Consider the following 14583-nt stretch of genomic DNA (forward strand, 5'->3'; position numbering starts at 1 on the left):
GCCTTTCTCAGTGACCACATGTAATTGCATAAATGTTAGAGGAAAGCAAGAATTAATTAAGGCAAAGCAACCAGCATGATGTTAACTTGGAAGAAAAGTATATATTTTACACCCATTTCCATGTAGATATGTAATAGGGTCTCTATAAGTCGGCATTGACTCGACGGCACTGGGTTTGGTTTTTTGGTCTATAGATAGGTAAATTTAGCATGTCCAAAAATGAACCTCTGATCTTCCCCAGTTTCACCTTCCCGCACAGCTTTCTGTCTTCATTAATGGCAACCCCATCCTTCCTTGCCTGTGGTCTTTATCTCATAACCCACATCCAAACCATTAGCCAGTCCTATAGTCTCTACTTTCAAAATATATCTAGTATATGACCACCTCTCGCCACCTCCACTACCATCCAAAGAGACCCCATTATTTCTTGACTGAATAAGGGCTGTAGCCTCCCAATGCATGTCCCTGCTCTATCCTCACCCCCTGCTGTAGACTCTTCTCAGCACAGCCATCGGGGTGACATATTTAATGGCTTCCTTCTCACTGAGTAAATGACCTACAAAGCCCTAGAGATTTGGCACTTGATATCTCTTGGACTTCATCTATCTCTCTCCCCTTTGATCACCGCGCTTAAATCCCACCAGCTTCCTTGCTGTTCCTCAAATACACCAAGCACCTTCTTCCTTAGAAAAGGCAATGGGAGGAACATTGCTCCATATAGCTTACTATATGGCACTTATATGCACCTGAGGCTGTCCTAAATGCTGGACATATATTAACTTTTCTAACAGTCTAACTGGAAACCCTGGTAGCACAGTGGTTAAGAGCTACAGCTGCCAACCAAAAGGTCAGGCATTTCAAATCCACCAGGTGCTCCTTGGAAACAGTATGGGGCAGTTCTACTCTGTCCTATAGGGTCACTACCAGCCAAAATCGCCTTGAGGACAAGTTTTTTGGTTTTTAACAGTCTTACTAGGTAGGTGTTATTCTTATCATCCCTTTTTTGTTGCTGTTGTTAGTTGCCTTTTAATCGGCACCAACTCAAGGCAGCCTTATGTGTAACAGAAAGAAATGTTGCCTGGTCCCGTGCCATCTTCATGATCATTGATATGTTTGAGTCCATTGTTCAGACTCTTGCTCATGCTTTTTAAATATGGGAAAATGGAGGTATGAGGATTAAGGGGCATAGATGGGAGTCCATGCTCTTAAGCACTAACTTGTGCTGCCTCTAAAAACTAAGGCTTGCAACCACACACCATCATTTTAAATACCTAATAGTTCTGGGATCTTTTTTCTCTTTTCATCTGATGGGAGTTGGATTTGAACTTGTATTTTCGATGTGAATTTGCAGGCATTCGCTGGGTAAACCAAAACCCTAAAACCCATTGCCTTCGAGTTGATTCCGACTCATAGTGACCCTATAGAACAGAATAGATCTGCTGCATAGGGTTTCCGAGGCTGTAATCTTAATGGAAGCAGACTGCCACATCTTTCTCCCGCAGAGTGACTGGTGGGTTTGAACTGCTGACCTTTCAGTTAGCAGCTGAGCACTTAACCGCTGTGCCACCAGGACTCGTTCGTAGAACATTTGCTAGATAATCCAATAATATTTTCCCTCTCTTTTGTAACAGAAACTTTGTTTAGCCGTCATACTATTTTTATTTTGCACAACAAAGATACTCACCAGTTTTGATGTTTTTCTGTTTGGTACATTATATTGGTTTACTCCAGAAAACTCTATAATCCTTTCCTAAGACTAGTTGGCTGGCTTTCTTTTTCTCCCTCTCTTAAGTTCTTCACCACCCCTTCATTACTCATAGGTATTATGCGTCTACAGACTATTGATTTTGTTTACATGTTCTATGAATTACTGAAAAGATAGACTAAGAACAAGTGTCTGCCATTAATGGTTAGCTTAGAAGAACAATATCTTACTTCCAGTTTTTCTGTGGGTGAAAAGTGCCAGAACCCATGGATAAAACTGCTCATTGCAGATAAACTTTCGAGTTAAAGGAAACTGGTGTAAAGGTGGGAAATGTAGTAAATCTAGATAAATAGAAGGATTAAAGGGTGCAAAGTTGTGAAAAGAAAGAAATGGGCAGAATCTTATGGGTGGGGATGGATGTAGAGTGCAAAATTAAGAGAATCTTGTGGAAATCTTTAGTGTCAGCCACCCAAATTCCAAATACTGGTCAAAATAGTCATCAAGTATCACCAACGCTGCTTTTCTACCTATCAGAATGAACCCAATGACAGTGAAAATCTGTAGTGATCTGAAAAAGTACAATGTTGATCCTATGGGTTTTTGTTAATGTTTTCTCTTTTTGAAGCTTTAACATCATTTCTTTGCTCTTTTTCATCTTTGTTTTTATAATCACTGGAAGTAAAATTGGAGCCTTGGTGGCATAGTCGTTAAGAGCTACGGCTGCTAACCAAAAGGTTGACAGTTTGAATCCACTAGCCGCTCCTTGGAAATCCTATGGGGCAGTTCTACTCTGTCCTGTAGGGTCACTATGAGTCGGAATCAACTCAATGACAACGGGTTTTTTTGTTTTAGAAGTAAAATCACATAATTAGTAAACATTAGTACACAACAGCTCTCACTGAGTGTTTGCTATATGCTAGGCAGCCTGCTAAGTTGTTTATGTGCATTGCCTCATTGAGTCCTCACAAAAGCCTTCTGAGGTGAAACTATTATTCCCAGTTTATGAACTGGAAGCTGAAGCTCAGAGATTCTAAGTAATTAAAATGTAAGCTCCATGAAGATAAGAATTTTTATCCTTATTGGGGGTGGGCTGTCTTTTTTTTTTTTTGCCCATTCCCCGGAACCTAGAACAGTGCCTGGGGCTGAATGAACTTGCCCTCACATTTACAAGTATATAACCAAGATTCAAAATCAGGCTTGTCCACTCCAAAGTCTATGTTCTTAACCACTTGCTGCTTTGCTTTGCTTCTGGGACATTTAGCTGTTTGATATTACTAAGGAATACATTAAAAAAACAAAAACAAAAAACACCGCTCTCAAGTCGATTCCAACTCATAGTGACCCTATAGGAAATAGTAGAACTGCCCCCACAGGGTTTCCAAGGCTGTAAATCTTTACGGAAGCAGACTGCCACTTCTTTCTCCCGTGGAGACCTGCTGGGTTTGAACTGGTGACCTTTTGGTTAGCAGCTGAGCGCTTTAACCACTGTGCCACTAGGGCTCCTTATACATTTAAAAGGGCACCCCAAAATAAGATGATTAGTCTCATTGTTCCTGTTGTGTGCACTCCTTTTTATATAAACCCGAGTATCCTTTTTTCCTAAAATGAAAATATCTTTATTATTTTTCTCATTATAAAAGTAACACAAGCTCATTGAGAAATTTGAGTGATATAAAAAACTATAAAAAATTCAGGACAAGATTAAGGTGAGGCAAGAACCTCACAGGCACAAAATTTTAAGGGAAGCCGGAAACTCAGTGATTGGGATAAACAACATTTTAATTCATTATTTGAAAAAAATAAAAACAAATTAAAAAAATCCATGATGAACAAAGTATCCAAATTTTAAGCAAAGACAAGATCTTCGAGCCAGGACCAGGGTGAGACGAGTGAGGTACTCACTCTCAGGGTTCTACGAGTGCAGGGTCAGGTCTTGTCTTCATTTAAAAGTTTCATATTTTGTTCTCATGGATTTTCATGGACCAATTTTGATTTGGAAAAAAGAAAAATATTGTATTAAGGAAAAGAAGCTAATTTGACAACAGGTATATTAGTAACTTTTGAAATTCAAGAACCAGTCATGAGAAAGTTCAAATAATCTAAAATGCCTTTCTCCTACATGCTATTTTTGGAGTCCTGGTGGCGTAGTGGTTAAGAGCTCAGGCTGCTAACCAAAAGATTGGCAGTTCAGATCCACCAGCCACTGCTTTGAAACCCTTTGGGGCAGTTCTACTCTGTCCTGTAGGGTCTCTATGAGTTGGAATCGACTTGACAGTAACAGGTTATATGCTATTTTTAGGAGAAAAAGATAATAGGACAAGAAAACCAGGTAATACAGAAGATGGTTTTTTTTTTTTAGAAAACTGGTTGATCTTTTTATACCCTTTTTTAATGGGGCTACACATGGACTTGACATCACACAACATCATACTGGTGTGAAATTCTGTCAGATTTTAAATAATTAAATATTTTTCCTTAAAAAATAGTACATTAGTATTGATCTTGAAAACTGTGAGTGTTTTGGCACCCCGTTAAACATTGTGGCCAAGGAGAATGCCTCACTCACCTAACCCTAATCCCAGACCTGGTAAAAATGAAAGAGGGGAGATTGCTCCCTATCAGAGATAACCACTATTAACGTTTGGGGAACAACCTTTCAAACACCTCTCTCAGTCTACATGAATTTTTATTCACACTATCCCAACTCTTGAAATATTTTGTCTTTTACTAAATAAAATGTAGTGGGCAAAGGTAAACAAACAGTGACTACAGCATCATTTTAAGGGGCTACGTGGCAATCTGTTATACGGGTATACCACAGTTATTTAACCGACTCCCTATTTAGTACGTAACACTGTAGCAAACGTCACTGTACATACTTTTTTGCCCACTGGTCTGACTATTTTCTTGGGATAAGTTCCTAGAATTGGGGTTGCTTGGTTAAAGAATTTGTGTGTACACTGCTTTTAAAACCAGTAAAGGCTGTTTGGGAGTCACTGGGAGTTGAACTTAGCACTTTTATATAGTATTTGGAGTCTCTGGGCAACACAAATGGTTTGCGTTTGACTACTAGCTGAAAGGTTGGCAGTTCAAACCCACCCAGAGGCACCTCTGAAGAAAGACCTGGCAATCTTCCTCTGAAAGGTCACAGCCATGAACACTCTATGGAGTGGTTCTATTCTGCACACATGGAGTCAGCAACTAACAACAATGACATACAGTGTTTGTGAAATTTTTTAAAATGAGTTTCCTTTTCTTTGGACAGGGCCAGCAGACAAAATGACATCATCAAATTTTATGTCACCATTACTAACTTCTGAAGGTAAGGAACAAATCAATCAATGAGTTCTTGCTTTGTGCCTAGTACTGTTAGGTTCCATAGCGGAGAGTAAGAAAAGGAGAATGCTACACCATAAGCATAACACACGGTCTCTCTACATAAAGAGTTTACAAACTACCTGCTGAGAAGATTCTATTCCACTTTTTAATTCTGTTTTTTTCCCCACAGGACCTTATCACTTTTTTAACATATGATAAAAGTTACTTACTTTATTATGTTTATTTTTTATTGTCTTTTGCCAACCCCTTGACTCAAGTCCACCCCTACCCCAAAATAAAATCTAAAAGAATAGATATCTCTGTTTTGTTCACCAGTTGTATCATCAACACCTTAATAGTGCAGATAGTAGAGGCTCAACAAATATTTATTGGGGGAAGGGAGGGAGGGGAGGAGGGAGGGAGGGAGGGAGAGAGGGAGGGACAGGAGGATTACCAAAAAAAAACAAACCCAGTGCCGTCAAGTCGATTCCGACGAATAGACTGGCAGCAAAAGGCAAGGTGAGAAGGAAGTGAGATTTTGTGAATGTGGTAGATGGAGTAATGCATCCGCCAAAGATGTGTACATTCTAATTCCTTGGAACTTGTGAATATGTTACTTACCTAACCTGGCAAAGAAGGTTTTGCAGATGTGCTTAATTTAAGGATCTCAAGATGGGGAGATTATCCTGGAATATCTGGATAGTCCCAATCTAATCAAAAGGGTTGTAGTAAGGGGGAAGCAAGGAGGTGATGAGGATGGTAGCAGAGGTTGGAGTGATGTGCTTTGAAGATGGAGGAAGGGGCCAAGAGCCCAGGAATGCAGGCAGCCTCTAGAAGCTGGAAAAAGCAAGGAAATGGAATCTCTTCTAGAGCCTTTAGAAGGAATACAATCCTGCTGACATCTTGATTTTAGCCTTCTGAGATTCAGCATTTACTGATGAAGATCAAAGACTACAGCATTCAGTATGGATTACACCTCAACATAAAGAAAACAAAAATCCTCACAACAGGATCAATAAGGTACATCATGACAGATGGAAAAAAGATCGAAGTTGTCAAAGATTTCATTTTACTTGGATCCACAATCAACAGCCATGGAAGCAGCAGTCAGGAAATCAAACAACGCATTGTATTGGACAAGTCTGCTGCAAAAGACCTCTTCAAAGTGTTAAGAAGCAAAGATGTCACGTTGAGGACTAAGGTGCACCTGATCCAAGCCATGGTATTTTCAATTGCCTCATATGCATGCGAAGGCTGAACAATGAATAAGCAAAACCAAAGAAGAATTGATACCTTTGAATTGTGATGTTGCTAAAGAATATTGAATATACCACGGACTTCCAGAAGAACAAACAAATCTGTCTTGGAAGAAGTACAGCTGGAATGCTCCTTAGAAGCAAGGATGGCAAGACTTCGTCCCACATACTTTGGACATGTTATCAGGAGGGATCAGTCCCTGGAGAAGGACATCATGCTTGATAAAGTAGAAACCTGTTGCCCTTGAGTCAATTCTGACTCATAGTGACCCTAAAGGACAGAGTAAAACTGCCCTATGGGATTTCTAAGGAGCACCTGGTGGACTCAAACTGCCGACCTTTTGGTTAGCAGCGTAGGTCTTAACAACTATGCCACCACAGTTTCTGGTAAAGTAGAGGGTCATAGAAAAAGCGGAAGACCCTCAACAAGTTGAACTGAGACAGTGGCTGCAAAGATAGGCTCAGGCATAGCAAGGATTGTGAGGATGGCACAGGACCAGGTAATTCTCATTCTGTTGTATATAGAGTTGCTAAGAGTCGGAACCGACTTGACAGCATCTAACAACAACAAGACCCATATCAGACTTCTGCCCCTCAGAACTATAAGACAATAAATTTATTAAGTTACTAAGTTTGTGGTAGTTTGTTACAACAATAGGAAACTAATACATTGAGGAAGAGGCAGTGGAGAGAAAGGTTCACCTAAGGTGATTAATTATCAAAGAAGGGATTTGCAAGGCAGTTTAGAAAAGAGTAATAAGTAGTATAGAAAGAGGGGGAGTTCTGAGTAGCCAGGGTTCAGCTGATAGAATTTGATTTGTAGAACTAAGAAGACCCCATATTGCAAAATTGCAGTGCTGGAGAGAGGCTGCGCTAGTTGCAGGATGAGCTGGCCGAATGAGACCCTTTGGTAACACAGGAGGCTTTGACTAATGGTGGAGTCTAGTGAGCTTTTGGGGATGTGGGTTGGAAAAAAGGGCTTGCTAGTGGCTAGCGCTTGTAGTGAGTTTATAATTCAGGAAGCTTGGTGTTCATGAGTTTAACTTTTACTGTTTCTCTGTAACTGAAATAAACGTGACTTTGAAGCCCCTAAATCTGTCTGTTGTTGTTGTTAGATGCTGTTCAGTTGGTTCTGACTTATAGCTACCCTATACGCCACAGAACGAAACACTGCTCAGTCCTTGGCCATGCTCATAATCATTGTTATGCTTGAGCCCATTGTTGCAGCCACTGTATCAATTTATCTCGTTGAGGGTCTTCCTCTTTTCTGCTGACCCTGTACTTTACAGAGCATGATGTCCTTCTCCAGGGACTGGTTCCTCCTGACGACATGTCCAAAGTATGTAAGATGCAGTCTTGCCATCCTTGCTTCTAAGAAGCATTCTGGTGGTACTTCTTCCAAGACAGATTTGTTTGTTCTTCTGGCAGTCCATGGTATATTCAATATTCTTCTCTAACACCATAATTCAAAGGTGTCAATTCTTCTTCAGTCTTCCTTATTCATTGTCCAGCCTTGAATAGGTATGGTGAAAGGATACAACCCTGATGCACACCTTTCCTGACTTTAAACCACGGAGTATCCCCTTGTTCTGTCCAAGCAGTTGTCTCTTGATCTATGTACAGGTTCCTTGTGAGCACAATTAAGTGTTCTGGAATTCCCATTCTTCCCAATGTTATCCATAATTTGTTATGATCCACACAGTCGAATGCCTTTGCATAGTCAATAAAACACAGGTAAACATCCTCCTGGTATTCTCTGCCTTCAGCCAGGATCCATCTCACATCAGCAGTGATATCCCTGGTTCTACATCCTCTCCTGAATCCTGCCTAAATTTCTGGCAGCTCCCTTTTGATACACTCCTGCATCCATTTTTGAATGATCTTCAGCAAAATTTTGCTTACATGTGATATTAATGATATTGTTCAAAATTTCCTCATTCAGTTGGATCAACTTTCTTGGGAACAGGTATAAATATGGATCTCTTCCAGTCGGTTGGCCAGGTAGCCGTCTTCCAAATTTCTTGGCATAGACGAGTGAGCACCTCCAGTGCTGCATCTGTTTGTTGAAACATCTCAATTGATATTCCATCATTTCCTGGAGCTTGTTTTTCGCCAACGCCTTCAGTGCAGCTTGGACTTCTTCCACCAGTACCATCACTTCCTAATTATATGCTACCTCTTGGAATGGTTGAACATGGACCAATTCTTTTGGTGTAGTGACTCTGTGTATTCCTTTCATCTTCTTTTGATGATTCCTGTGTCGTTTAATATTTTCCCCGTAGAATCCATCACTATTGGCTTGAATTTTGTCTTCAGTTCTTTTAGCTTGAGAAATGCTGAGCGTGTTCTTCCCTTTTGGTTTTCTGTCTCCAGCTCTTTGCACATGTCATTATAATACTTTACTTTGTCTTACTGAGCTGCCTTTTGAACTCTTCAGTTGTTTTACTTCATCATTCCTTCCTTTTGCTTTAGCTGCTTGATGTTCAAGAGCAAGTTTCAGAATCTATTCTGACATTCATTTTGGTCTTTTCTTTCTTTCTTGTTTTTTAATGACCTCTTGCTTTCTTCATGTATGATGTCCTTTATGTCATTCCACAACTTGTCTGGTCTTCGGTCATTAGTGTTCAATGCATCAAATCTATTCTTGAGATGGTCTGTAAATTCAGGTGAGATATACTCAAGGTTGTAATTTGGCTGTCATGGACTTGTTCTAATTTTCTTCAGTTCCAACTTGAACTTGCATGTGAGCAATTGATGGTCTGTTTCACAGTCTGTCAGTTTGTCATACCGTGGGTGCTTTTGTGTTGCTGTAATGCTGGAAGCTATGCCACTGGTATTCAGATACCAGCAGGGTCACCCATGGAGGACAGGTTTCAGCTGAGCTTCCAGACTAAGACAGACTAGGAAGAAGGACCTGGCAGTCTACTTCTGAAAAGAGTTAGCCAGTAAAAACCTTATGAAAAGCAGCAGAATGTTGTCTGATATAGTGCCGGAAGATGAGCTCCCCAGGTTGGAAGGCGCTCAAAAGATGACTGGGGAAGAGCTACCTCCTCAAAGTAAAGTCAACCTTATTGACATGGATGGAGCCCAGCTTTTGGGACCTTCATTTGCTAATGTGGCACGACTCAAAATGGGAACAGCTCCAAACATCCATTAATAATCAGAACCTGGAATGTACAAAGTAGGAATCTAGGAAAATTGGAAATCATAAAAAATGAAATGGAACACGTAAACATCAATATCCTAGGCATTCATGAGCTGAAATGGACTGGTATTGGTCATTTTCAATCAGACAACCATATGGTCTACTATGCCAGGAATAACAACTTGAAGAGGAATGGCATTGCATTCATTGTCAAAAAGAACATTTCAAGGTCTATCCTGAAGTACAATGCTGCCCGTGATAGGATAATATCCATATGCCTACAAGGAAGATTCAAATTTATGCACTAACCACTGAGACCAAAGGTGAAAGAGTTGAAGATTTTTACCAACTTTTGCAGCCTGATAATTACTGGTGATTGGAATGTGCAACTTGGAAACAAAGAAGTAGTATCAGTAGTTGGAAAATATGGCCTTGGTGACAGAAACAGTGCTGGAGATCGCGTGATAGAATTTTGCAAGACCAAAGACTTCTTCATTGCAAATACCTTTTCTCACCAACATAAATGGCAACTATACACATGGACCTAGCCAGATGGAATACACAGGAATCAAATCGACTACATCTGTGGAAAAGCTTGATATCATCAGTCAGAACAAGGCCAGGGGCCAGCTGTGGAACAGACCATCAATTGCTCATATGCAAGTTCAAGTTGAAACTGAAGAAGTCTGCTTGGATGGAGAAAAATATCAGCTTGTCAGTTCCAGACTACTTATGATTTTAACTTGGTCAGTTGGGGACCTAAACCCAGGCATTCAAAATGTTAAGCCACATCGGGTGAAAAAGGGCCTAAGTTTGTAGGAGTTTTTGGAGGGGCAGAAATGTTGGTTGGGGAGAGATGTCCAGTCTACCAGAGGATGTAGGGGCCCCACCCTGGGATGCTGGGATCCTGCCTGGTCTGGGATGGGGGATGTGAAGTAGCAAGCCCAAGCAGTCTCTTGGGTCGACTGTCCCAGCCTGCTGGGGATGCTTCTCCACACTCCTGCTGTCCCCAGGTCCAGCCCCCTGGACCTGCAGGGCAGTGATGGGTATCTTTGTAGTGGTAGCAAGAAGCAGCATCTTAATATTTCAAAGTGTGATCCCACTGTTCTGTCAAAATCCTCCTTTTTTACTTATCAAGCAAATATCAACTCATCCACCATTAAGCACTAAGTGCTGTGCTGGGGGCTGTAGGGAACAGAGGAACAGAGGAGCTGTGGGATCCAGGCCCTGCATGTCTGCTTCCAGCTGAGGGAAGGAGGGAAGGAGGGAGGAGAGGGCACGAGGCTGCCGGCCTCCTCCCTTCTCAGAGGCCCGCTCTCCGCCTTACTCGACATAGCTAATGGAACCTCTCTGACCTGTTCAGCACAAGAGGGACAACAAAAGTTTTGCTTTTTTTTTTTTTAAATCAGAAAAATTGAAAGATGACTCCATCAAAAAGGACAAGCCGTACAAGATCTTTTTCAAAGATCTCTTTCTTTTCAAAGAAAATGAGATGGAAGCGAAGAAAAAGGTAAGGTTTTATTAAAATTACTATTCTAATTAATTAGAATCATAATCTGTACTTCGCTGTTGGGAACTTCACTGGGTTCGAAACATGGAGTCAGACACGGGTGTGTGTGGTGGGTGCCTCACACTGTGCTGGGGAGGCTGTTAACATACCGCAGAACAGCAGCCAGCACACGTGGTAGGGACTGAAGAGATCGCCGCCTAGTGGGCGAAGACAGACATGCCATCAAAATCTGGTCTGACTTGTAGGATATTCCCTATTTTTCAAATTCCCACAATTCCAAAATGGGAATCCAGCTTCCATCGATGGGCTGTCATACTTAATTGGCAGTACATACAACAGTTGTGCATCTTACAATAAATGGCATCTTAATTTGATACATTACAGTCATAGAGGTGTGCAAAAGAAATACAGAGAAAGGAATGCTCATCTTTGTTGGTGAGAAGAGAGTGGTGGTGGTAGTGTGTGTGTGTGTGTGTGTTTGTGTGTGTGTGTATAAAGACTTCACCAAGAAGATAACAGGACCTGGATCTTCAAGAAAAAGTCACATTATGATGAGCGAAATAAATCAGTCACAAAAGCTCAAATATTGTATATTCTGACTCATATGAAATGTCTGGAACAGGCAAATGTATAGAGACCAAAGTTTATCAGTGGTCACCAGGAGCAGGAAAGAGGGGGAAAGAGGGAATCATTGCTTAGGGGACACTAAGCTTCTTTCAAGAGTAATGGAAAAATTTGGAAGTGGATAGTGGTGATGATTCACAACATTATAAACATAAGGTCACTGAATTGTCTATGTAAAACATGTTGAAGTGGCAAATGTTTTGTTATATAATCCACCGGGCGCTCCTTGGGAACTCTGTGGGGCAGTTCTACTCTGTCTTGCAGGGTCACTATGAGTCGGAACCGACTCGATGGCACTGGGTTTTTTTTGTTTGTTTGTTTACTGCAATAAAAATTTAGAAAAAAAATTTTTTAAAGAATAAGTCAAAATTTGCCAGGCAGATATGGAGAAGAGAATGTGTATGTGTGTACTGAGGACAGGGGCAAGGGAAGGAAGCTGAATGGCCATTTTAGAATTATTTGGTTTGAGGCTAAATTATCAATGAAGCTAATTACCCGCCCTGCACCTTGCAGAACTAATCGCGATCACTCCTGGTTTGGTCAGACCGCATACAGCCTGGTGGTTCACATTTCATGAGATTTGCTTTCTTTACTTCCAGAGGTAAAGGTTGACTAGAGGTCTTTCTTTGTCCTAATGAGAATGAGGAAAATATTTAGAAATGCTGAACAATTGGATCCATCTGCAAGGTGATAGCTTTCTGTGTGTGTTGTAGAGTTTTGCTGAACTTAACCAAAATTAAATTTTAGATTGAAAGCCTAATTTTTTATGTCTACTTTGAAGACCTGTTTCTTTTTAAGGTGTCAATTCCACAGAATCAACTCTTTTAAATCAGTGGACTTTTCCAAGTATGTATCTGCATTTTGGGCATGACAAGATTGTGAAAATAAAACCAGAACATTTTATATATAGGCTCATATATGGAACAAAAACCCATGGAATATACTTGGTTAATAAAAGTTAATTATTTAAAAATGTTTTTGTTCAGCTTTATACAGGAAGGGAATAAAAACTATACACATTCCTTCAAAGATAAGAAGTTGGGATTGTTTAATGTATTAGTAACGATCTGAAAAAGAAGAAAAAAACTGATTGCAAATTACATTTTTATATGTAATCACTATTTTAAGACATTATTTTGGTATATTAGAAAGTTTTTTGAACTTTCCACTTGGGCAGGAGAAATTTATGAGCCGCAGCATGAAAGTACACCAAAAGTCTACTTTTTCATCCCGAATGAAGAGCCGGTCACACCTGGGCCAATTAGCTTTTTACTCTGATGCAGCTGGTGGCTCACCTGAAAACTTTGGGCTAGATCCCACTCTTATTCTCAGATTAACAGAAGGTAAGTCTCATGTACGGATTGTTTATGAACACTGTTTTGAATATCTTGTGCTAATATCAGGTTTGGGAAGTATGCGACTCACAGTAGGGTGGAGAGGTCTTTGCAAATAGGTTTGAGGATCGAGAGAGAATCTATTTTAAATAAGGAAGCATACTTTTCCAAGAAATAGACTGTTACTCATTTTCATGGCTCTTAGGGAGAAAGGCACTGCCAAAATGATATGGTATTAGAGTTAGCAAAGATGAATAGAATATAAAGGTAATGGGTCTGCCCATTCATACTCAGTTCCAGATGTATAAATCTAGCAATTTCATTGCCCAAGCCATAGAATTCATATATCCAGAATCAGGAAGCTAACAGAATTAAGAATCAGTCAAACTTAGAAAAGTCCATAAGTTTGCCTGTGGTTGCAAAAATACAACCTGGTTTTAATGACCTTTAGAGCCTCATGTACTTTGGACATGTTATCAGGAGGAATCAGTCTCTGGAGAAGCACATCATGCTTGGTAAAACAGAGCGTCAGTGAAAAAAAGGAAGACCATCAACGAGATGGATTGACACAGTGGCTGCAAGAGTGGGCTTAAACATAGCAATGATCATGAGGATGGCACAGGACCCTGCAGTGTTTCATTCTGTTGTACACAGGATCACTATGAGTCAGAACCGACTCGACAGCACCTAACAGAGACGACGTGTTAAAATGCTACGAGGGGATATTTGTTGCTCTATGAAAAAGGGCAAACTGGGAATCAAAATGTCATTGGTGTTTCCTACCTAGAGATCAGGAAGTACCTGGAAGTGAGATAGAAAGTGTTTTGACTCTAATGAGGTTAAAATGATTTATGTTAGGATAATAAAATCAAAACTCTTCCCCCAAAATGAATTTTACCCAATTTTTTAAATTAAAAAGAAAGAGAGAAAAAGAGAAAGGAAGGGAGGAAGAAATATATTGGGTGGCATGAATTTGCTGTGGCAGCTTAAAAAAACATTTCTCTGGCTCCAAATTCTGAAAAATAATAATAATAATCTTCAGAGAACAAGAAAACCACTTAGGAGAGGACTTTGGATTCAATAACTAATATAACAAAAAGGAAGCCATGTTAACCTATTTAGAAGATCTTGTAATTGCATATTCTATACTACAATTGTATGAGAAGTCAGCAAATGATGGGCCACAAGGTGATACCAGTAACTATACCACACGTTCTGGAGTAACATATCCACTTAGGTTAACTTAAGCTGAAAAAAAAAAAAAGCCACCCCTAAATCTTACGCTGTGGTAAGAAACCATTCCTAAATGTCAGAGACCTACAACACAGGTTTATTTCTTGTCCACTTTCTAACTTTGAAGCCTTTCTCTGAGTCCTTGACTGAAGGAACAGGCCCTGTCTAGGACATTGCTGGAGCTGTGGCGAGAGAAAAGGGAGAGCTGTGTGGTTGCTCTTAAAGCGTCTACCTGGAAGAAATCCAGGTTATGTTAACTCTCATTTCATTGGCTAACTCAAGTCAGACATGCCTGAGATCAATGGAGTGGGGAAGCTAATCCTCGCACAGAAAGGCAGCAAATATCTGGAAGTGATAATATAAGCCACTGCCATTAGTATCTTCGTTTAACAGATGAGGAAACTAAGGCTTGGAGAGGGTAAATAATTTACTCAAGTTTCCACAGCTAGTTAAGAGAT

The 14583-nt window shown here is 40.3% G+C and overlaps 1 protein-coding gene across 1 annotated transcript in view; it reads left to right on the forward strand.

The window, feature by feature from the left end:
- The window catches only part of CCDC38 (coiled-coil domain containing 38), a 49204-nt gene that overhangs the window by 2436 nt on the left and 32185 nt on the right, over positions 1-14583 (forward strand). The window contains exons 2-3 of the mRNA XM_064285122.1: positions 10834-10934; positions 12736-12901. Coding sequence (XP_064141192.1) covers positions 10834-10934; positions 12736-12901 — 267 coding nt within the window. The remainder of the gene's footprint in view (positions 1-10833; positions 10935-12735; positions 12902-14583) is intronic.

This window comes from Loxodonta africana, chromosome 4 (genome assembly GCF_030014295.1).
Source record: "Loxodonta africana isolate mLoxAfr1 chromosome 4, mLoxAfr1.hap2, whole genome shotgun sequence".
NCBI lineage: Eukaryota > Metazoa > Chordata > Mammalia > Proboscidea > Elephantidae > Loxodonta > Loxodonta africana.